General features: G+C 38.6%; 3 protein-coding genes across 3 annotated transcripts; 1 reads left to right on the top strand and 2 right to left on the bottom strand.

Annotated features, from left to right (window-relative positions):
* The first annotated feature begins 3,729 nt into the window (after nt 1–3,729).
* On the top strand, nt 3,730–4,656 carry LOC106986215 (olfactory receptor 4P4-like). The gene has a single exon (XM_015084387.2). The coding sequence runs from the start codon at nt 3,730–3,732 to the stop codon at nt 4,654–4,656; it is 927 nt and encodes a 308-aa protein (XP_014939873.1).
* A 5,656-nt stretch (nt 4,657–10,312) lies between these two features.
* LOC106986223 (olfactory receptor 4S2) lies at nt 10,313–11,263 on the bottom strand. The gene has a single exon (XM_015084395.2). The coding sequence runs from the start codon at nt 11,246–11,248 to the stop codon at nt 10,313–10,315; it is 936 nt and encodes a 311-aa protein (XP_014939881.1). The 5' UTR covers nt 11,249–11,263.
* Nucleotides 11,264–22,988: 11,725 nt separating this feature from the next.
* Nucleotides 22,989–23,934, bottom strand: LOC106986234 (olfactory receptor 4C11). Its single transcript, XM_015084407.3, has one exon. It carries the CDS (start codon nt 23,919–23,921, stop codon nt 22,989–22,991), a length of 933 nt encoding a protein of 310 aa, XP_014939893.1. The 5' UTR covers nt 23,922–23,934.
* Nucleotides 23,935–24,193: the final 259 nt, after the last annotated feature.

Genomic DNA, 24,193 nt, shown 5'->3' with positions numbered 1-24,193 from the left:
CTCCTCATGGAGGAGTATGGAAGTTGTGTACCTATGTATCCATCTAGTTATATTTACATTTTTTTAATGACAATTAATGCGTAAAATGCTTGAGGAGGAGTGTTTATGTCTACACTTGCTACAGTCATTGAGGAAACAATGCAGTAATAAGTGATGAGTCATAAATTTACTGAATTCTGGTAAAGGTTTCATTTTTGTTTAATTTCATTCATTATGTATTGTGTTCTTCTTAAACCATATTATACAATGATGAGTTTTTAAAAATATTTATTTATTTTTTTAGGGATTGTGCAAGTTGGGGAGGGGCAGACAGAGGGGGGCAGAGGTTCTGAAGCAGGCTCTGCACTGCCCGGATGACATCAGGGAGCCTGATGAACCGGGAGATCATGACCTGAGCTGAAGTCAGACGCTCAACCAACTGAGCCACCAAGGTGCCCATAAAATGATGAGTTTTAAAATTAACTTAAATTACAGAAGTAATAATGAAATATCATCTCATTAATAAAGAAATTAAAACATTGTATAATACTGAAATCCCCTTTGGCCATCACCCCCTTATTTCTGAAAAGTAAATCTTTCCTTCCACACTTTTTCCTATTAATTTATAAGCACTCCCCCTCCTCCCCCCCCTCCTCCTCCCCCCTCCTCCTCCTCCCCCCTCCTCCTCCTTCCCCCCTTCTTCCCCCTCCTCCTCCTCCTCCTTCTTCTTAACATGCATGTTATCATACTGTGATTATTTTTGTGCACCTGATTATGTTTTCCACTCAAAAATATATCTTAGTGATTTGTATCATGGTAGATGTCTCCTAGGGATCAAAATTTAAGCTTGTCTAGTTCTCCATAACAAGAAGATACCACCCCTTATTTCCATTCTATTACCAGGTTTTAGATCACATCTATTTTCCAAATTTAAATGTCTGCAAAGAATGCCCTTTTCTATGCTTTCTGAGGTAGTTATGCTGGGTCCTTCATCAAAATTTTACATGGACAGCCTTTTGAATTTTATCTTTTATGAAGTTGATGAGTGGGAATATAGTATCTCATTCTTGCTTAATCTGTATTTTCCTGATTCTAATGAGGTTGAATATTTTTATACACACTTTTGGCCAGCAGTAATTTCCTTTCTGTGTATTGCCTTGTCAAACATTTTGCTCTTTTAGAGAAAAATAGAGAAAATTGGCCTACTTATCTTTATATGATTGATTCGCAAAATTTATAAATATTTACTCCCATTGGCCACTTTTAAAAATATTTGGTTTATAGGAAGTTTTGTCATATAGAAATTTTAAATAGATTTTATTTTTTAAATAAGTTTTCTTTTTGTGCTTTGCTTAAAAACTGTTCCTACTTAAGCTATAAACCCATTCTAATTATTTCTCAAATATTTTTCCTAGTTTTGTTTGATACATTTGTATCTTTCAACCACATGAATTATAGTTTTTTTGTGCCTTGTGAGATATATATTTTTTTTTCAGAGGGAGAGTCAACGTCCTAACATCAGTTACTAAAATTCACATCATTTTGAATTCTCTGGAGCTCATATCAATTTGAAATTTCAACTTAAATATAGATTAAATTCCAGTATATATGTGTTTATTTATTGACTGTCTTCAAGTCCAGGAATATGTCTCTACCCACAACTTTTTAATTGCCATAGTTTTATCATATACTTCAATTCTGAAAAGTATGTCTATTCTTTTTGCTCTTTTTAAAAAAAATTAACGTACTTACTCTGGATGTTAACTCTTTCTGAATTTTGAAATCAGTTTTTCATGAAAAATTTTGTCAGAATTTTTGTTCCCCTTATTGAGTGTATTGATTAATTTGGGAAGAATTGACATCTTTCCTATATTGATCTTCCCTAACCATAAACATGGTATAATCTTTTAACTTGTTTCAATCCTTTTATATCTTTTAATACCATTATGTACTCAATAAGGAAATTCTCTGCTTAAAAATCTTTTTTCATGCTTATTATTTACTTTTGAGAGACAGAGTGTGAGCAGAGGAGGGGCAGAGAGAGAGAGGGAGACACAGAATCCGAAGCAGAGGCTCCAGGCTCTGAGCTGTCAGCACAGAGCCACACGTGGGGCTCGAACCCACTAACAGCGAGATCATGACCTGAGCCAAAATCGGAAGCTTAACCTACTGAGTCACTCAGGCACCCCAGAAATTCTTTTTTTCAAGAAAGAATAGATAGCTTACAGATAAAATAATTGTTCACCGCTTATTTTAAACTAATCACACCATAACCCAGAAACACACGGTTTTGCTTGTGTGGTGGTGATATTACCAGATATTTTTGCAAGAAATTGGACCATAGGGTGTTAATTTGGGGTTCATGAGTGGAATTCAATCCAAAAGTCCACAAACTCCCTAAAATCCTATTACAAATCTCTTTGTGGGGTGTTTGTGTGGCTCAGTCAATTAAAAATCTGACTCTTTCTTTCAGTTCAGGTCATGACCTCCTCGTTGTGAGATCGAGCTTTGCATCAAGCTCCATGCTCGGCATGGAACCTGCCTTGGATTTTTTGTCTCCTTTTCCCTCTTCTCCCCCTCCTCAAAAAAAAAAATCTCTTTTTATGCCAAATGTACATTTTTCTAAAGTAATCTCATAAGAACTCACAGAAAGTAAAAGGCATTGCTCCATGACCATTATAACCCTTCATAGGCTGACACCTTTTATCAGTGTGGAGGTGTAGGTTTTGTAAAAGTGAGCACTGAGTGTAGCAGTTTTGTGATACATTTTAGATAAAGTTGCCAAAAGGAAGTAAGAGTTAGCATAACACTTTGCACCAGAGCAACATGTCCTTTTTAACTAACATATTTCAGGACTGGGGCCTGTGAGCCTGTGAAGGAAAGAAAGCGGTTCAATTCAAAGAGATACAAAATAGTAGAACAGATCTAGTGAAAAAGGATCTCTGGATGCAATTTGCCCCTCCAAGGCAACTGTCCTACTGGGAAGCCCCAGAAAGCTGAAACAGTGAAACAAAAACAGTGAGAACTCCTGGGTTAGACTGGAGAGTAAACTGGGAAATGAGGTCAATTTCAGGAAGCCAGAAATATACCAGAACCCCATGCAATGGAGCAATCCTTTTCCCCAAAGATCTCATCGCGGCTTTTTCCCTCCCTCCGTTTTTACAAAAGTTCATGGAAAGGTTCTAAAGGCACTTTCTGAAATTGTCACCTAGAGGTCTGATATTTAAAATTATGAGCTCATCGATGTCTAATGATGTTACTGAACTTTAAGGATTTAGCACACAGTTAGTCACCGGGAAGGGCTGAGAATGATAGGGCCACCCTTGAAGAACAGATAACCTCAGTGCCGTTTTTATACACACCAGAGATTCAAAAATCACTCTTGAAAATATAATGCAGAGATTGCATCTCAAAATTTGACCTAAAAAAGAATATTCATCTTGTCCTCATTCATCATGTTGCTCATAGTAAGTGTGAAACTTTGGGAATTATTATAATTTCAATTAGTTATCTGTGCTATTATTGTTAGTATATGTCTACTCTAATGAACTGTATCCACTTGTGGATAGAGATTGCATGTACTTTATACACTGCTCGACCCTTAGCACTAATTAGAGTGTATCATCATAAATAATCTGTACATATTTATTGAATAAATGGATGGCTTTTAAAATAAACCAGTAATTTTAAAAAGTTGGATGTTTCAAGTATGTTAACTTTCCCCTCTAAATGATAAAACCCACAGGAGCAATGGGACATGAAAACATCACAGAATTTATCCTCCTGGGACTTTTCAGTGATGAGGATGCAAAGATTGCCTGCTTTGTGCTGTTCTCGCTTTGCTATATTGCAATTCTCTCCGGAAACCTGCTCGTTCTTCTCACCATCAGGGGCAGCCGCCTCAGTGAAGAGCCCATGTACTTTTTCCTGAGCCACCTGTCTTTCATGGATGTCTGCTTCACCTCCACAGTGGCCCCCAAACTGATCACAGATCTGCTGGCCCAGCGGAAGACTATCTCTTACAACAGCTGCATGGCCCAGATGTTTTATGCCCACTTCTTTGGTGCCACTGAGATCTTCATCTTGGTGGCCATGGCCTATGACCGTTATGCAGCCATCTGCAGACCCCTTCACTATATGGTCATCATGAGCAGACCGGTGTGCTATATCATTGTGATGGCCTCGATTATCGGAGCATTCATCCATTCAATCCTCCATGTATTGATTATTGTCGAACTTCCCTTCTGTGGCCCCAATCGGATAGACCACTATTTCTGTGATGTTTTCCCCTTGCTGAAGCTGGCTTGCATGGACACTAGCCTGTTGGTTATTGCGATCATTACCACCACAGGAGTGATGTCCATTTTGACCTTTGTTGCCTTGGTAATTTCTTACCTCATCATCCTGTCCACCCTGAGGACCCGCTCATCCCAGGGCCGCCGCAAAGCCCTCTCTACCTGCAGCTCTCACGTCACTGTTGTGTTCCTGTTCTTCCTGCCCCTCATCTTCACGTATGTCCCCGTGGCTGATTCTGTCAGTAACGACAAGGTTTTTGCCCTGTTTTACACCATGATTGCTCCCATGTTCAACCCTCTCATCTACACGCTGAGAAACACAGACATGAAGAACGCCATGAGGAAAGTGTGGTGTTGGCGCAAACGGTCTGAAGGGAAATGAAGTCTCTGGTGTTCAAACCCTTTCCTGGATCTTTCTATCTACAGAATCTTCATGTCAACAAATGCAATAGGTACAATGAGGTGCTGTGTTGTCCTCCAATGTTGCAAGACTTGGGGCACCTGGGTGCCTCAGTCAGTGGAGTATCCGACTCCAGCTCAGGTCATGATCTCACGCTTTGTGAGTTTCAGCCCCGGAGCCTTTGTGCCGCCCCCCCCCCCCCCCCCCCGGCCTCTCCACAGCTTTCTCTCTCTTTTGCAAAAATAGATAAACTTAAAAAAAAATGTTGCAAGACTTGAAGAGAGAAGGCCCCTCAGCCACCCTCTTTCTCTTACTTTCTTTTTCCGAACTTGTATAAGGGGAATGGATCCCATGACCTCCGAGTCCCTTCTAGCTTTGACATTCTGGAACTTATGTCTGGCATTCTGGAACATTATAGGTCTGTCCTTCATGGTCCCAGTCATTGTGGGCATTATAGTAGTTTTTTTAAGGCACACTGTAAGGTCTGGATGGTTTGACAGTTATGTCTTGCTTTGGGAAACAGATTGTTGACTGAGACACCTCACAGAAAGAGGGAGAGAGAGAGACAGACAGACAGAGGGAGAGGGGTCCTAAGCACTCCATTTTTTGGAGGTACCCGTTACAATAAAGAAATAAAGCAACTCACCACATTTGCAAGTGTTATGGTATATTTTAACTCTTTACATACACAAATAATGTAACACAATGTCATTATGCGATTCACACTGTACTTATGGAAGTTATTGTAATTAACTCTTAGTACCTATTGATGGTGTATTCCGGGAATTAGAACTTTCAAATTAGATCATGGATATCACTCTGCGCTCCTTTAAATGTAATTCCATGACGTATTTTCCACCTCATCTTGAAATCCTTCACGAGTATTCAAATTGATGTTTTCTGTACTTGTGCAACAGGGAAAACCTCCCATCCTGCAGAAGACCCCGAGCTTAGGAAGCCACCTAGCTGGAGACATGGACATCCCTGGGGTGCATTTTGTTAATCTTCACTGCTGCTTATGCAGATGGCATACTTTGACGTTTTCTTCCCAATTCTTCGCGCAACGCAAAACTGTCTCATTTCTACCCAGGCAGGCCCCTATACCAGCGAGAAATAAAGAAGGTTAGATTGAGAAGCAGAGGTAATTCACTGAAAACTGGGGCATTGGCCAAGACCAGCTTTGGTGCATTGAGGTATTTCCTTAGTTTGTACAAGAATATTCGAACTTTGTGAATTGGAAGGGGTCTCTGACATCATCGAGGGTCGTCCACTAGCGCGATAAGAGGAATGGAGGCCCAGAGAAGAGTGGGGTCACCAAGCTTTCAAGTATGAGAGGCCACAGAACTGTCATTTTCCAGTGCCCCATCCTTTTCACCAAGTTGTCACAAAGAAATTGAGTTTTAGTTACTCGAACTATTATTGTCTCTTGTGCACAAAAATCCAGGGTGTTTTTGTGTTTGTTTTTGGAGCATAGTTGATACACAATGTCACATGAGTTTCAGGCATACAATCTAGCGATTCCACAAGTCTATATGTTACGCTGTGCTCTGCACAAGTGTACCTACCGTCTGTCACCACACATGGCTACCATAATACCATTGACTATAATCACTACGCTATGCCTTTTATTCCCATGACGTATTCATTCCATAACTGCAAGCCTCACCCGTTTTGCCCAAGCCCCTGCCCCACCTTCCCTCTGGCAACAATCAGTTTGTTTCCCATATTTCCTTGGGTCTGAAGGAACCTAGGTTTTAAGGTGAAGAGTCCATTTACGGAAATTAGCCATAGTTGATGATGATTTCAGCAATAGCTTTTCTCTTCCCAAAAGACCCTGACGTGTCATGCCTGAAATTAGGGAATTTGGAACATAAGGGGAAGCAGAAAAATAATGAAATATATTGAAAAGGAGATAAGAAAGATGAAGGCAGATTAAGTCAGGATTTTGTTTTGATGTTGATGTCCTGGTGATTATCTCCTGATGGGATTCTCCAATTCAGAAAGGTCAAGGTGAACAGAAATGTCTAGAGCTGCGTGGGCTGGTGCCTAAATCTGGTGTTTATTTTTTTTTTAATAAGCCTGTTTTTGACACATATATAGGCCACATTCTCTGGTAATGAATTAAATTTGCTTTTTGTGACAAATTTGCTATTTGGTTTGTCTCCAAAGACAGGCCTTTCAGAAGTCTATTTGAAAATGGCTCTTCTGTATCTTTTGTTAACATTCTTCTTATAAATTATCAACAAAGGAGGGGTGGAAAAGAACCTACCCAAGAACGGTAAATACTTCCTTGTTTTCCTACATATTATCCATGGATGAAATAGTAGGAGGGAGGCTGGCTGCATGCTTAGGTATTGAGAATTGGTCCTCTATGTGTATAACCAAGGTTATGTGCTATGTGCCTCATGCCAACCTCTCTTGGCTTGGCCTTTTATACTGTTCCTTTCAAGGTATCATACACTCAATATATTGGGGGTTTTATTAATTCAAGAGTACGGTTCAGAATTCCCACTTCTATAGTTTGACTATGCTATTTATTCTTGAATCAGTCCCCTCAATAATGCGGCATATCGAGCCACTGCAATCCTTGTCGCTTATACAATAAGCATTTAGTGTGTCTTTGCAAACGCTGGGGTTCAGCTGATCTAAGGGTAGGATCAGTGTACTTCATGCAGCTCTATTTTTCTCATGCATAAAATAGAAATGTTATCTTAGTCTTTGCTGAAATTGAAAGTTTATGTTCTATACATGTGATGTTTGTCTTTACCATTGATGGTTACAGAAGTTTGGCATTGTCTGTCTCTCTTTACACTGTGGTGCACTTAACTTCTGGATTTTTTTTAATACTAAAATGTGAAATAAAGGGACGCCTGGGTGGCTCAGTCGGCCGACTTCGGCTCAGGTCATGATCCCGTGGTTCACGAATTCGAGCCCCACGTCGTGCTCTGTGCTGACAACTCAGAGCCTGGAGCCTGCTTCAGGTTCTGTGTTTCCATCTCTCTCTGCCCCTCCCCTGCTCACGCTCTGTCTCTCTCTTTGTCAAAAATAAATAAAAGAAAACATTAAAAATAATCAAATGTGAAATAAAGACTATTTTGAAGACCTGGATCGAGTGATGAAGTTGCATTGTGTCTCAAAGCAACACTGGTCACTGTGTAAGGTATGGACATAATCAAAACACTATCAAAATGGGGATTTCCCACTCAGTTATTATAAAAATGGTGAAATTCTAGAGGTTCTGACCTGTGACAAATCTCCCGGATATGTTTAAATGAAAAAAGAGGATGGAATATGGAGAAACATGAAGACTAGTTTTGCATCTTATTGAGCAGTGTAAGAAAACGTGTTCAAATGTTTTTGCTGTGCTTGGGGACAGAAATATAACCGCTGGTTAGAAGACATAAGGAGACACATTTTTATTATTTTCCACTATGAAATAAACTAAGTTATCCATCAGGAAAGTGAGAAGCATTGCCATTTATTTTCATCAACGAAGGCTTTACTCGGAGTCATATCTGAGTAACAGCATTTGTAACAGCAAGGGTGTAAAACTACAAAAACTATAAAACTCCAGTGTTTTTCAGCCAAGGTTGTGGTTTTAGGCACATGAGATAAAGTCATCTTATAAGCCAGACTCACCCCTGTTGGAAGTGGGGAGAGTCTAGGTTCCAATGATTGTTGGTCATCTCTTTCCAAGGAACCAAGAGTAGACTCTCTGAGCTCCTCTGACTGGGAATGACCCTGGGGAACTTTTGTGAACAGATATAGATGTATAAAGTCACTGGTAAAAACTCGAATACTATTTCATATGTCCTGCTTCTTGGCCCCTGAGAATAATAAATCTGTCAGCTTTTACTGTCTTAGGGATGTCAGACCTTCAATAGAACTAACATTCCTTGGTATTCAAGATGTTATTAGTGCCAAGACATGAAGGGAAGAGTATTGTGGAGGAAATTTACAAATGGATAATGTTTATTTATTCCACTGATTCCTAAATTTAGTTCAAGTTTAGCTCCCTTTGCATTGCTTAGTAGAATAGACATGGGCACATATTCAAATATAGGATTTCGTGGATTTTATTGGCTCACAGACCTCTTGTGCTCTAAGAACAGCAAATATCATCTAGTTCCAGTGTTTCTAAATCTAAGTGCTAAGATATGCCACTGACTGTACAAAAATTATGGCAAGAGCTTGTTAAAAATACAGATTTTTGAATACCCTATAATCATGGCCTCGCATATTAGAAACTGTCAGCACAGATTCTGTTATCTGTTCAAAGTCTCTCAAGATGATTCCCATGATTGGACAAGTTTGAGAAGCACTGACCTAATCATTAAAAAGTGAGCAAATGGTAGTGCATGGAGATTCCAAGCTGGGACAATAAACATGGATTTGTGTGGTTCCACGGAGAGGGTTTTTTAATTATAACTTCTAATTATGGTGCCGCCTTTCATCTTTCTGATCTTTATTTCTTTGAATGTATCAACATCAGAGATAGTTTTTTAAAGCACTGTGTACAGTTCTCAGCATAACTTACACACACACAGACATACACATACACTCCACAGCCATAAACACTTACCCAGGTATGGGCAGTAATTGAATAATCAGATTTGTGCAAAAATAATAAAACAATGAGAGGGATAATCAGTGATGTGTACATTTGTTATAGGAAAATAAAGCTCAGTTTGGGTGATGTGAAGGAGGGATGTGCGATGAATGGTTCACTGAATTCAGTAAAGCTGCTTTGTTCAAACATTGGAGGAACTACAGTTTCCAAACCACGCATTTCAACGTTGTATTTGCCCTGTGGGTGGAATCAGGTCACCTGCTCATCACAGATGCCTTTGCTTTCATTGAGTTTCTTTAGTTTTTCTTTTAGTCACTTTACATTAATGGAGACTGCTGGCTACGGGCAAGTCAAAGTCAGTTAGCAGAAGCATATTAATGGGGTGTTAGAATTACAATGGGGATCTTGGAGGTAATTTTTTCCCTAATTTGCGGATTGTTTGGGTAAAGAAAATGTGTCCTAGAGGAAAAGGAGAAAGGGAAAGCTTTCTCCCAAAAGCGGAAGATGAGAACAGGTCTTTCATTTTTCAAGCGTGTTTTACCTTTCACACACTGCACACATCTCACCTCTCTTTGTGGCCTTACTAGGCTAGTTTCCACTGTATTTTGGAGGACTTATATCAGAGCTCTGTAGCTCAGATCTCTGTTATTTTTCAAGTATACTTTTGTGCATGCAACACATACATATTGAGTGCTCACTATTTTTCAATCACAGTTCTAAATGCTAGAAAACCGCCTTAAATGCTTCACAGAGGGCTCTCAATCTTTAAAGAAAATGGCAGAAAGGCCAAAATGGGGAAGAGAAAATAATGGTGCTGAGTAAGATCATGCTGAACTTGTGACTTTAATAAAATTCCTCTGGCCTCGATATTTCAGAAAATTTATCTAATTATGAAACATTAGAACAAATATAATAACAATTAATAATGATGATAAATAATACCTCAGTTGTCTAGAATGTGTTATTCTCTCTTTTGTTCCTCAAATAAACCCTGTGCTGTTGTTATTACTGTCTTCACTGAACAGATCAGAAAATTTAAGATCATCCAGCTTAAATTGTCGCTTTCAACTACTTACCATTAGCTTCTGGGAAAACCTTCCTGCCCCACAGTCTTTTCATTGCATTCTTTACTTCCGCATTTCTCAGTGTATAAATCAGGGGATTTAACATGGGGGTGATAATGGTGTAAAATACAGCCACCATCTTGTCCTCTGAAAAGGTAGTATCAGGGCGCATATACATGAAGGTACAGGGACCAAAAAAGATGATGACCACAGCAATGTGGGAGCCACAGGTGGAAAGTGCTTTGCGCCTGTTTTCTGCTGAGTGCTTTCTCAGGGATACCAGGATGATGGTATAGGAAATGATCAAGATAACAAAGCTCCCCAGAGCAATGGTACCACTGTTGGCTGTCACCACAACACCAACGATGTATGTGTCTGTGCAGGCAAGTTTCAGCACAGGGTGGATATCACAAAAGTAGTGATCGATCTCATTGGGTCCACAAAAGGGTAACGGGACTACCAGAGCCACTTGGATAATGGAGTGTAAGAACCCCCCTATCCACGTCCCCAGCAACATTTTATTGCATCTGTCACAGCCCATGATGGTCGTATAGTGTAGGGGTTTACAGATAGCCACATAACGATCATAGGCCATTACGGTAAGGATGAAGATCTCAGTGCAACCAAAGAAATGTACCCCAAAGAGTTGCAACATGCACCCCACATAGGAGATAGTTTTGCTCTTGGCCAATAGGTCAACAATCATCTTAGGAGCTGTGACCGAAGAGTAACAAATATCCACAAAAGACAAGTAGCTGAGGAAGAAATACATAGGAGACTTGAAAAGCTTGCCCCTGTAAATGGTCAGCATGATGAGGAGGTTTCCCAGAAGAATGACCGTGTAGAAGAAAGAAAACACCACGAAACAAACCTCTTCAACTTCTAGGTTCTGAGAAAGACCCCAGAAAATGAATTCAGTTACATTGTTTATTTTTTCCATGGAATTAGTCTAGCATGCCAAGTTCCCAAGAGACAGCGAAATTACCTGAAAGAGAAACATAACAAGCAAAAAAGACATTTATTTCTGACTCAGAATAAATGGAGAATCACAGTAGTTGAAAATGGAAAAATGGGTACTTGCTGCTGCTTTGCATGCATACTCAAGAAATTGAGATGTACATGTTTTGATCGTCTTGCGTCCATCTGATAGCCCATTCTTTCACCTCAGATGAGGAAACAAAGTCCAGAGAGATAAAGCAAATTCTGTAAGCCATACATCTAACCAAGAATCTCACCCTTTTAAAAGCTTTTAAAAATCTGCTTGTTTCTAGAAATTTACTAATTCTAATCCTGTATAAGGCACTCAATTAGCAATTCGGTGTTGGGGGATATGGTAAAATTTACGTATCTGGAAAAGCTTGCCTTATTTTTGTCACAGAAATGAAAACATGTACCATATTTTCCCTTCTGAATATCGCCATGAATGTTCAGGTAGTTGGGGGTGGGTGACCTCCGCAATATCTTCTTAGGAAACTCTGAATTTTATGTCCATGAATTTATGGTCCCCTATTTGACATCAAGCTCTTATAGCCAAGAGGTGGTGATGGGTGTAGTTAAAAAGAGGACTAAAATTCTCATTATCTCATTCTGAGACAGTGGTGCTGTAACTCTAGATAAATTATTTAGTTTCAGGGGCTTCTGTTATCCCATTTGTGAAATAAGAAAGTTTCAATTTCGTTATACGCTATCATATGAACAGTTATTTCTACTATGAAATCAATTCAGTTCTGTCAGCTAAAATAGCCATGAAACCCTGCTAAAAGCAATAAAATAAAATAAAATAAAATAAAATAAAATAAAATAAAATAAAATGAAAAAGAAGATAAAGCAATAAAAGAAACTGCTAGAGGGTCGTCTGGGTGGCTCAGTCGGTTAAGCGTCCGACTTCAGCTCAGGTCATGATCTCACAGTCAGTGGGCTAGAGCCCCACATCGGGGTCTGTGCTGACAGCTCAGAGCCTGGAGCCTGCTTTCTGAGTCTCCCTCTCTCTCTGCTCCACTCCTCTCGTGCTCTATCTCTGTCTCTCAAAAATGAATGAACATTAAAACAATTTTTTTTAAAAGGAACTTTTACAGACACATCAAAACCCGTTGGATTTGAAAGGAGGGGAAGTGAAATCTAGGGGTAAATTCTCATCTTTAGATTCAGTGTTTGAGGATTCCCTGGGGATTACTTTGCCTTAGTAAATTGATTGGTTGATTGATTGATTGATTGACTGATGCATTTTTGAGAGAGAGAGAGAGAGAGAGAGGGGTGGGGGGAGGCAGAGAAAGAGAGAGAGACAGAGAATCCCAAGCAGGCCCCAGCACAGAGCCAGTTGGGGGCTCTAACTCACTAACCGTGAGATCAGAACCTGAGCCAAAATCGAGTCTGCTGTTTAACCAACTGACTGAGCCACCCAGGCGTCCTTGCCCTAGTTATTTTAAACATTTGTCTGTCAGCTAAAAAACAGTAAAAAAGATAAAGAGAAAAGAAAAGGAAGGACTCCGCCCTTAATCTCACTAATTCCTTCATGCATCCTTTTAATCTTTCAGGTTTCATGCTAGTTATGTGTCAGTTCTTCCAATGAGGACGTTTTACATATTTCAAAGAGGTCATCACTGGAAATGCTTTAAATCGATTTAGGAAGAGGATGATATAAGTTGCATCTTCAGTGCTGGGACCTCCAGAGCTCTAGTGAGGTCACCAGAACGTATGTATGGAAAGGGGTACGTGCAATAGTTTTGATTTAAACGTACAAGTTCTTCCCCAAACTGAGCCACAGATGGAAATGATTCCTTTTGTTGTAGGTTAGGGTGGGATTTCACAGTGTCTTAGCTCATCATTAGGAATTTTGTCCATCTGAGGCCATATCCCCTCAAGATCTGTCACATGCAGCACTTTCGGCTTCTACTTAAGTCTGTGCTCTCCATTGTCTTTCTGCAGTAACATGGTGTGGTGCCCCTCACTTCCAGCTTTTGGGAAACTACGAGGCTGTGCTTCCTCAAGTCTGTGTATTAGAGCTAACAGAATAGTCATTACAGGCGTGTCTTCTCTTATTCAGCACAAAATAATGATGATCATAACAATGGTAAAAAATTGAAATGGCGATACTAATTCAGACTCAGACTCAAGATTACCCTCCCTGATTTTACATGTTCCTTCTCCTTCGTTTTTCTTTCTGAATTACAAAACAAAAACAAACAAAACAAAACAAAACAGCTATTTTCTCCTGGGGAGAGCCCTTCAAGAGGGCTTGATAATAGTTTTTGATAACTGAATTATGTCGCTTGGTTTTCATTTAGAAGAAACTGGCATTTAAACACAGCCTGGGTATTATCCTTCTTTTATTCAGTCTATATATATGGTCCTAAAGGAACTCATTTCTCTTTGAATCAAGAGTCATCTCCAATAAGTTCTTCCTCTTGTTTCTGAGCATTTCAAACATGACAATGCCTCCATTTCTTTTGAAATTATTGTTATTTTCTTGTTCACAATCATGCTACCATAATTTATACATGATTATAAATATATGTAATTTATAATCGTGTGTAGATGCACTTTATTATCTAATCATCGTCTTAACGATTTTTTCTCCCCTTATTTCTGAGAACAGTGTCTCATAATTATCTTACAGGTTTTCAAGATATAGCAACTTTATTTAACTCCCCTTTTCAATAACCCTTTTTATTTTAAGTTTTAGAAGAAAAAATTCTCACCAGTATTGTTCAGGGCTCAAATTTTGTTTTATATTTGTATCTCTTCTGAGATAATTTGGGTGCGGCTATCCGTGAGAGAGTAATGCCTTAGGAATTGCTTTGTGCATAATTAATATCAGAGAATCTCTGACCTCCAAAACTCAAGGGCTGGTAAAAGTCAGCTCTTCTTCATTCCTGGTTCTGTCTCTCACCTGCTGAGACCTGCAACTTCACAGTATCTTTGGCAACAAATGCTCCTTTCTCTACTTCTTATTTGGTGCATTCAGAGAATGATGCAAAATGTTAATGACCTTGGGGAAAGCCTTTCTCCCAAAGTCTCCCTCCATATTCAGAACCGCGATAGAGAACTAACAATGATCTTGTCAATGTGTTAAAATTTTTTTAAGTTTTTCTTTATTTGCTAAGTTTAAAAACCAGTCAGTTGTCGCATTTAGGACCCTACCACTAATCCACAGCATTTCAGTAAACACAAGTAACCGTGTATGATTGATATCTTGTTCATGGGATTAATATGTTTAACTATACAAATGTATTAAATACTTAATGTAACACATATGTTAAAATATCGATTTGGGGGTTATTTATTGAATTTTAATTCTACTCCTTTGAAAGTTCTATTTGATTGGAAAATAGTTGATTCAATAGTGTCATTGGGGTTCACTGTTTTTCTTTTTAATTGAATCTCTGCTGATTTCTGGAGAAATTGGTGGGAAGTTTACTTCTAGCTCATACCTGGGACAAACGTACTGAGGGCTTTCAGTCTTTTACTTTTTGAGTGTAAGCCATTCACATTGACTCTTGACCACTAATATTCTTTCTTATTCCTCTCCTGTTCCTTACTCTTTCTTTCTCCTCATTCTTGCTGGTCTTTCTTTTTCCTTCCTACTCATCAAACCTCCTGCTTCCTTTTCCATATAACGTCCAATATCCCAGACCCTTACTTGTTTCTACTCTTAGATGGAGTGTATCGACTTGCACAGTGGATTTTTTGATCTCACTGGACCTTTTAAGGGAGACTGTATGTTCCTTTTCCAATCTGTAAATAGCCACAAAGGGGGAGAATGTAGCCATTGGCTTCCCTTTCCCACTGGCCAAAGTTCACCCCACAGTGGGCCATTTGCACTGCAGTCTGGCCATGTCACTGGACTCTTCCGGCAGCTGTGGGAAAAGGAAGAGTCCGAACTGGCAGCGGGGACGTTCAGAGCAGGAGGCGAGCTTTGTGGGAAAGCCACTGGGTGTATTTAGGTTCCAATCACGTCACACAGTCTCTTCTACCTCAACAGCAATAGGAAATGTCTGTGGGTAGGATTTCAGAAGTGCTCACATCCATGTGGCTCACATCCAAAGTCCTGTCACGTCAGGCTCACAAATGACCTAAAGATGGAGAATAGTTTCCAGAAATTTCTTGGTCTATGGTCTCTTAATATCATTATAGAATGCAGGCCATTGTTAAGGCATCTCGGGCTACAGGCAAGAGAATTTCAGGACCCTGGGTGACATAACAATCTGGGAATCTTGCTTGATGCACCTCACACTCAGCTGTTAGCTCTCAGTTGCTTGACTGCTCAGGTGACATTCACTTCCACCCCAAAGGGAATTGACTCTTTCCTGCTTTGCCCTTGTCAGGGGATCCTCCTGAAAACTAATCATCTTTAGAGTCACATGATAAAAGATTTGGAATAGCACCCTCACATACAGTATATGTCACTTCCCAAATTTAAAGGCCCATAAAATACTGTATCTCTTTCCTACTGGTAAGAGATGTGAATAGAAAACACTTTCTATTTCAACTGAGGGAATCTCTGTGTCTCCCAGACCACAGGAATCTTAAGAACTCTATCCATGTGACAGTCCCCCCACACCTCACAGTGTTTATCTACCGCTTTCTGCCTTGTGTGAACTTAGGAGGTGTGTAAGTTATCTACTGCTACAGACTGGCAAACACTAGGCCAGAAATTCGTGGCTTACAGCCACAAAGTTTAATCCCCAAATTGGTGGTTTTAAATTGCAAAACCAAAATTTAAAGACTTAAAAGCATAAAAGCAATTTATTTGATTATGATTCTGCAGTTGGGGTTGGATTCAGCTGGGTGGTCCTTCTTCTCGTTTCACCTGGAAACACTCTGAATGGTGCAAATGGAGTTTGAATGGAGTACCTGGTCCAAGATGGCCTCATTCACACATTCAGCAATTGGCTCAGATATGCCAGTTCTCATTCATTCTCCAGGAGCGTAGATTGGGCTCTACCATATACACCACAGTTGTTTTAGGGCAATGGTTGTTTCACAAAAGTAAAAACTTCAAGACCTCTCAAGCCAACCTTTAGGGATCAATCGAAATCACTTTTGCCACATTCTTCTCATGTGGTTAAAGGTTATCTGTGTCACACACGTTTAGTCCAGATAAAAGCATGGAGAGATAGATTCCACTTTTTTTTAATTGAGCTATAACTAGCAAATAACATTACTATGGGTCTCAGCTGTACAACCTAATGATTTAATATTGCATAAATTCAATATTGCAAGATGATCGCCATAATAGTCTAGTTAGCATCCATCACCACACATAGTTATATTTTTTTCTTGTGATGAAAACTTTTAAGAGCTACCTTTTGTGATTTTCAAATAAAGAATAGAGTGTTATTAACTGTAGACACTATGTTGTACATGATTACACTCCCATATGTAATATTTGTTTATTTTATACCTATAAGTTCCTTCCTTTTTGCCACCTTCACCCATTTCACCCGGCCTCCCTATCCCCCACTCTGGCAAGCACCAATCTCTTCTCTGTATCTACAAGTTCAGTTTATTGATTTGTTTTTTAAGATTCCACAGATAAGTGAAATCATATGGTATTTGTCTTTCTATGTTTGACTTATTTTTTAAGTCATTATTTATTTATTTATTTTGAGAGAGAGAGAGAGAGAGAGAGAGAGAATTACCTGGGGAGGGACAGAGAGAGAGGAGAGGACAGATGATCTGAAGTGGGTTCTGTGCTGACAACAGAGAGCCTGATGAGGGGCTTGAACTCACTAACAGCAAGATCATGACCTGAGCTGAGTCAGATGCTTAACTGACCGAGCCACCCAGGTGTCCCTATGTTTGACTTACTTAGCATAATGCCCATAAAGATCCATCCACCTTTGCAAATGGAGATATTCAAAGGGAGAGCAATATCTCATTTTCATGAAGGCAGAAATTTGGAGCTGTTCAGTAAAGCTGAACCTGTGAAGATCTTCTGACTATAATGTTTGGCTCCCACCTACATCCCTTTGAGAGAGAGAAAGAGAGAGAGAGAGAGAGAGCATGAGTGGGGGAGGAGCACAGGCAGAGGGGGACAGAGGATCTGAAGCAGGCTCCGTGCTGACAGCAGTGAGCCCAATGTGGGGCTTGAACTCACGAACCGTGAGATCATGACCTGAGCTGAAGTTGGACGCTCAACCGGCTGAAAAACCTGGGTGCCCCATCTGGTCTTTTCGTATTCCACATGCTATTGATTTCCCAATAATACAATTTCTCAGAGTCATTCTGTATGAATTATACAAATTAAAAGATCAAATACAGTGCTCACCATTTAAACACTTAATCATAATAGAGATCCAAAGTCATTGTTATGCACTGATTTTTAATAGGTCATTTATATACCTTCTATTTATGGGAAATAAATTTGTAATAATAGTATCTGTTTTTAATAGCTTTATTGAGGTATAATCCACATAGTATACAATTCACTTATTTAAAGTATATAATTTAATAGTTGTTAATATAGAAGACTGTGAGACAATCAACACTATCTAATTTTACAACATCTCTGCCACCTGAAAAGCAGCTTTGTCCCATTCACAGTCACTTCTTATTCCTCTCCCTCACCATCATCAGCAGTCCCCAGAAAGCACTAATCCACTTCCACTATAGATCTGCTTGTCTAGACATTGCATATAAAAGGAATTATATGCTTTGTTATCTTTTGTAACTTGTTTCTTTCACTTAGCATAATGTTCTTAGCATAAGTGTCATCCACCCTGTGGCAAGTATCAGTATTTCTTTCCTCTTTGTTGATGAATAAAACTCCATCTTATGAATATATAATTCATCCATCCGTTGATTGACATGTAGAATGTTTCTCAATTTCAGCTTTTAGGAATAGTGCTCCTATGGACACTGGCGTACAAGTTTCTGTGTGGATATATGTTTAATGTCTCCTAAAAGTAGAATTGCTAGATCGTTGATACATGTTTAAAACTTTTAAGGAACTGCCAAGTTGCTTTGCAAAGTGGCTGCACCAGTTTACAATCCTACTGGTAATTTATGAGAACTCCAGTTTCTCCACATCCTTGCTAACACTTGTTATTTTCTGTCTTCTTTGATTCTAGATGTCCTAGTGGGTATAAAGTGGTATCGCATTATGGCTGAGGTTTGCGTTTCCTATTAACCAAAGGTGTTAAACATCTTTTCAGGTGCCTTCGGCCATTTGTATATTTTCTGTGGCGATATGTTTATTCAGATATTTTACCAAGTTTTAAGCTGAGTTATTATCTTTTTATTATTAAGGGGTAGGAGTTATTTATATAGTCTGAAAACAAATTTCTTATCAGACACAAGTACTTTCTTCTACTCTGTGGGTTGGCTTTCACTTTGTTGATGACATAATTTTCAGTACAAAAGGTTTTTAGTTTGGTGAAGCCAATGCATCTTTCAAAGTCACTATTAAGTATTAATTTCTAATAAAATATTTTATATCTTCCACTCATGGGAATTAGATTCTTAATAACCATCACTGTTCGGCTTTTTTTCTGTAGAAATTTTCACTAGATTTGATAGGCACTTTGGGTGGGGGGATGTAGGACTTAGAGATATTGATTGATTTTTTTTTTTTTTTTGGTAATACAATTCTATTCATGAGATGAATTTTGCATACAATGAAATGAAGACCTTTTAAGTATATAGTCTGATAAGTTTTGGTAAATGTATGTACTCACATAGCCATTAACAAATTCAAGATTTGGGTGCCTGGGTGGCTCAGTCGGTTGAGCAACCGACTTCGGCTCAGATCATGATCTCACAGTTTATGAGTTCAAGCCCCACATCAGGCTCTGTGCTGACAGCCCAGAGCCTGGAGCCTGCTTTAGATTCTAGCTCTCCCTCTATCTCTCTGCCCCTCCCCCACTCATGCTCTGTCTCTCTCTGCCTCGGAAATAAATAAACATTAAAAAAAAAACAAATGAAAGATCCAGAATACTTTTATTAATCCAGAAAGTTCTGTCATGTTCTTCTTCAGTTAATTCACCCAGATGTAACTACTGTCCTTATTTGTATTACTGTTTCTTTTTTTTTATATGAAATTTATTGTCAAATTGGTTTCCATACAACACCCAGTGCTCATCCCAACAGGTGCCCTCCTCAATAACCATCACCCACCCTCCCCTCCCTCCCACCCCCCATATCACTCTGTTTCAATGTTTAGTGTTTTGTACCTATTCTATAGCTTCATGTAAATTGAATCATAGCATTTACTCATAGTGTATTGTCTCTTTGTTCTTAGATTCATCATATTGAGGTGTGTGTCATTAGTCCATTACTTTTCTTTGCTAAAGACTATTCTGTCTATCCTGACAACTGTCTTTCAAGAGCAATGTATTTGCATTTAATGTAATTGTTAATTTTTTTGGAATAAGTTCATCTTATTGGAGTTTACTTTTTTGTCCCCTTTATAATTTATTTTATTTCTTTTCTATATTATTTTGAGCTAATTGAGTAGATGATTTTCATCTATTATTCAATTTTACCTTCTTTTAACATCTTCTTTTTTAAGTAATAGGCTTTATTTTTTTATAGCAGTTTTAGGTTCACAGGTACATTGAATAGAAGTTGTGGAGATTTCCCATGGACCTTCACGTTCCCTGATTTCAGAGGGTTTGAATAGATATTTTTCCAAAGACATGCACATCAAAATGTGTTCGACATCACAAGTCATCAGGGAAATGCAAATCAGAATCATAATATATATCATTTGATATCTCTTAGAATGACTATTATCAAAAAGACAAGAGATAAGAAATGTTGCTGACGATGTGGTGAAAAGGGATCCCCTGTGGGCCATTGATGGGTGTGTAGATTGGTACAGCCATTATGGAAAATAGAATGGAGGTTCCTCAAAAATATTAAAAATAGAACTACCATCCATCAATTCCACGTTGGGTATATATCCACAGGATCTGAAATCATGATTGTGAAGGGCTATCTGCATTCCTAGGTTCATTGCACCATTATTCACAATAGCCAAGGTGTGGTACAACCTCATCCCTGAGTGATGAATCAATATAGAAAATGTGTGATATATATTATTCAGACTTTAAAAAGGGGAAAATTCTACCATTTGCCTAACAAGGATGGAGCTGGAGGCCTTGATGCTAAGCGAAACAAGAAAGACACAGACAGAGAAATACTGCATGATCTCACTTATGTGTGGAAATGATATAGTTCAATTCACAGAAGCAGAGAGTAGAATGGCATTGGGAGAAATGGGGAGATGTTGGCCAAAGGGTACAAGGTTTCAGTTATGCAGAATGAATAAATTCCACAGATCTACTATATTTCATGGTTACTGTAGTTAACAATACCATAATGTATACTTGAAATTGCAAAAAGGATAGATCTTACACTAAATCTTCTTACACACACACACACACACACACACACAATGGTAACTATATAGAAAAGACAGATGTGCTAATTAGTTTGATTGTGGTGACCTTTTCACATTATATGTGTATCAAAAAATCAACTTGTACCACTTAAATATATATAATCTTTGCATGTCAACATGCCAATTTTGGGACCACTAGTGCAGTCATGAAGCTTCATAATATCCCAGAAAGCAAAAAGCAGTGAGAACACTGAAAACTTGTTATTTTACTGAATTTGTTTTAAAATAATCTTTGACAGGAATAAAATATTAGTGTTGGAAAGGGTTCCCAGTTAAATAATGAACAGCGTTAAAAGTGAAACGGAATTTTTTTAAGTTTATGTATTTATTTTGAGAGAGAGAGAGAGAGGAGAGAGAAAGCGCCTTCTGGGGGAAGGGCAGAGAGAGAGTCCCAAGCAGGCTCTGTACAGTCAACACAGAGCCCAAGGTGAGGTTCAGCCCACGAACCGTGTTATCATGACCTGAGCTGAAATCAAGAGTTGGAGGCTCAACCAACTAAGCTTCCCAGGTGCCCCCAAAATAAAATGGAATCTTGTAATAGTTACCAAGGATGTGATACACTTTAATACACTGAAATCAACGAATTGTATTATTTGTTTGTTTTTTAAAGTTTTTATTTAAATTCCAGTTATTTAACATACAGCATGGTATTAGTTTCAGGTGGACAATATAGTGATTCAACACTTCCATACAGCACTCAGCGCTCATCACAACAAGTGCCCTCCTGAATCCCCATCACCTATTTTACCCATTGACATTCCCTCCACTGACCTCCCCTCTAATAACCATCACTCTGTTCTCTATAGTTAAGAGTCTGTTTCTTTTTTTTTTCTTTTTCTTTTTTTTTCTTCTGTCTCTCTCTCTCTCTCTTTCCCCCCCATACTGGTTTGCTTTATTTCTTAAATTCTACATATGAGTGAAGTCATGGTATTTCTCTTTCTCTGACTGACCTATTTCACCTAGCATAATACTCTCTAGTTTCATTCATGTTTTTGCAAATGGCAAGATTTCATTCTTTTTGATGGCTGAATAATAGTCCGTTGTGTGTGTGTACCAGATCTTCTTTACCCATTCATCGGTCGATAGACAATTGGGTTGTTTCCATAGTTTGGTTATTGAAGATAATGCTGCTATAAAATTTGGGGTGCATGTATCCCTTTGAATTATTGTATTCTCTGCAATCAGTGAATCTTAAAGCTTCATTATATAAACTTTGGCATGCAAGTAATCAAGGCACATCTGCTAATCTGCTCTGCCCACTATGAGCATCAAAATTCTATTGGCAGCCCTAACTTGAGAATCCATACTACTCCTTTACTAGGGAAGAACAAGTAGAGAATTAAAGAGGCTTCCTGCTGCAGAAGTGGGTTCTCTCTACCTCTATTAACTAGAGACAAGTCTAGTGAGTATTTCTGAATACCTCTGAAACTTTCTTTAATTCCATTGACACAATACAACTTTAAATGAAATACTATCATCCATTTTTTTCCTTCAAGCTAGGCTCTACCTTTCTGTACTTCAATCTCAAAAAATACGTTGTATCTCTTGTGTATTTTGAAATATTTATTCCATCTTGACAACATATATTATTTTACTTCTTTCCCTCTTAGGGTTATAGATTTCTCTTGTTGAAATTCCTATATACCAATCATACAAACTAGCAGAATATCTCAAGGCCTTTGTAACACTACATTTAAAAAATCTCACACATAATGCCTCCGTTATCTTAATAGTCAAAAAACAACAAGAAAAATTATTACATATATATATATATATATATATATATATATATATATATATATATTTGGCTTTGGTTCACTAACGTGGAACTTTTAAAAGTAAAACTAATGATAGAATTAAAAGAACTTCTTGACACACAAAGTTAATTCCTTTGCTCTGAAAGTGTTCAAGACAAAACAGGATATCCTATCTGAAACGTGCTATAGTCAGAATTACAAGTCATAGAGAACAGGCTATACTTTATGGATGCTCACTGTTTGAACAGTTGTGATTGTGTCAATATCTTTTTTCTTATCAAACCAGAGTGTAGACTGAGATGTGGGGAATATTTCACAATTGGCAATGTTAGAATTGAGCTCTCAGGAAAAGAAAGAACCAGGATGGCAATATGAAAGAAGCTACTAGCTTGTGGGCAGAAGCACTGAAAAAAGTAAGGAAATCAGATGGATTATATTAGAGAGCACTGGGGAAGTCGGAACGTACACTATCAGCTTTGCTATCTGTACAGATTAAATAATCAACCAAAACCCTCAATTCATTTTTTGTTTTCTGAGGTAATTTTGAGATGCCATAGCTTTCTCATGGCATTTTTCACTTCTACATTTCTCAGTGTGTAGATGAGTGGGTTGAGAAATGGTGTCCCAATAGTATAAAATACGGCCACCAACTTATCCATGGGGAAAGTGGTTGGGGGGCGTGTATAAATAAATATACATGGACCAAAGAATAAGACTACTACAATGATGTGGGAAGTGCAAGTAGAGAGAGCTTTTTTCCTCCCTTCTGCACTGTGGTTTCTCAGCGAATGCAAGATGACAATGTATGAGATCATCAGTATCACAAAACTGCTTGAGCAAATGGCCCCGCTGTTAGACACCAACAGCGTGTTGATCACGTAAGTGTCCATGCAAGCAAGTTTCAGCAAGGGCTGCAAATCACAGCAGTAATGATCAATCAAATTAGGTCCACAGAAAGGCAATCTCAAGGCCAGGATAATCTGGGCTATAGAATGTATAAAAGACCCTATCCATGCAAGAACAATCAGGATGGTGCAGACCTGCCGGCTCATGATGGTTGGATAACGTAAGGGCTTACAGATGGCCACGTAGCGATCAACGGCCATGAGGATGAGGACAAAGATCTCCATGCAGCCAAATAAATGTAGTGAAAAGACTTGAGTCATACACTCATTGTAAGAGATGATTTTTTTTGCAGAGAGTGCATCCACAATTAGTCTGGGGGCTGTGGAAGTTGAAAAACAGGAATCAGCAAGGGACAAATAAAATAGGAAAAAGTACATGGGGCTCTCAAGTGTCCGGCTGGACTTGATGGTCACAATAATAAGCAAATTCCCTACCACGGTTCCCACATAAAAAATGAAGAAGATTACAAATACCACTTTCTGTCTCATAGGATCTTGGGTCAATCCTAATAGTATAAACTCAGTTACGCTGTTATTTTGCTGCATAATTTCAGGCAAACTGGAGAAAGCGCAGTTTAGAAATGATCTGCAAAGAAAAAAGTATGAAATGAATTCTCCATTTGGAGGTCAAATCTATATGCTTGATCATGGAAGGTTCACTTACCAATGGGTAATCCCTCGTTTTCTTTTGAATAAAGTGGAAATCACAATATCCACAATCTATTCACCTGACTGCTTATGGAAATGATGAAATATGTCGATAATGAAAGAGTACTTGATTCTTCAGGCATAATAAACATTAATTTAGGGGATTTGTT

This window comes from Acinonyx jubatus, chromosome D1, assembly GCF_027475565.1.
Source record: "Acinonyx jubatus isolate Ajub_Pintada_27869175 chromosome D1, VMU_Ajub_asm_v1.0, whole genome shotgun sequence".
Lineage (NCBI taxonomy): Eukaryota > Metazoa > Chordata > Mammalia > Carnivora > Felidae > Acinonyx > Acinonyx jubatus.
The sequence above is the reverse complement of the archived record's forward strand: the minus strand, read 5'-3'. Positions and strand labels throughout refer to the sequence as shown.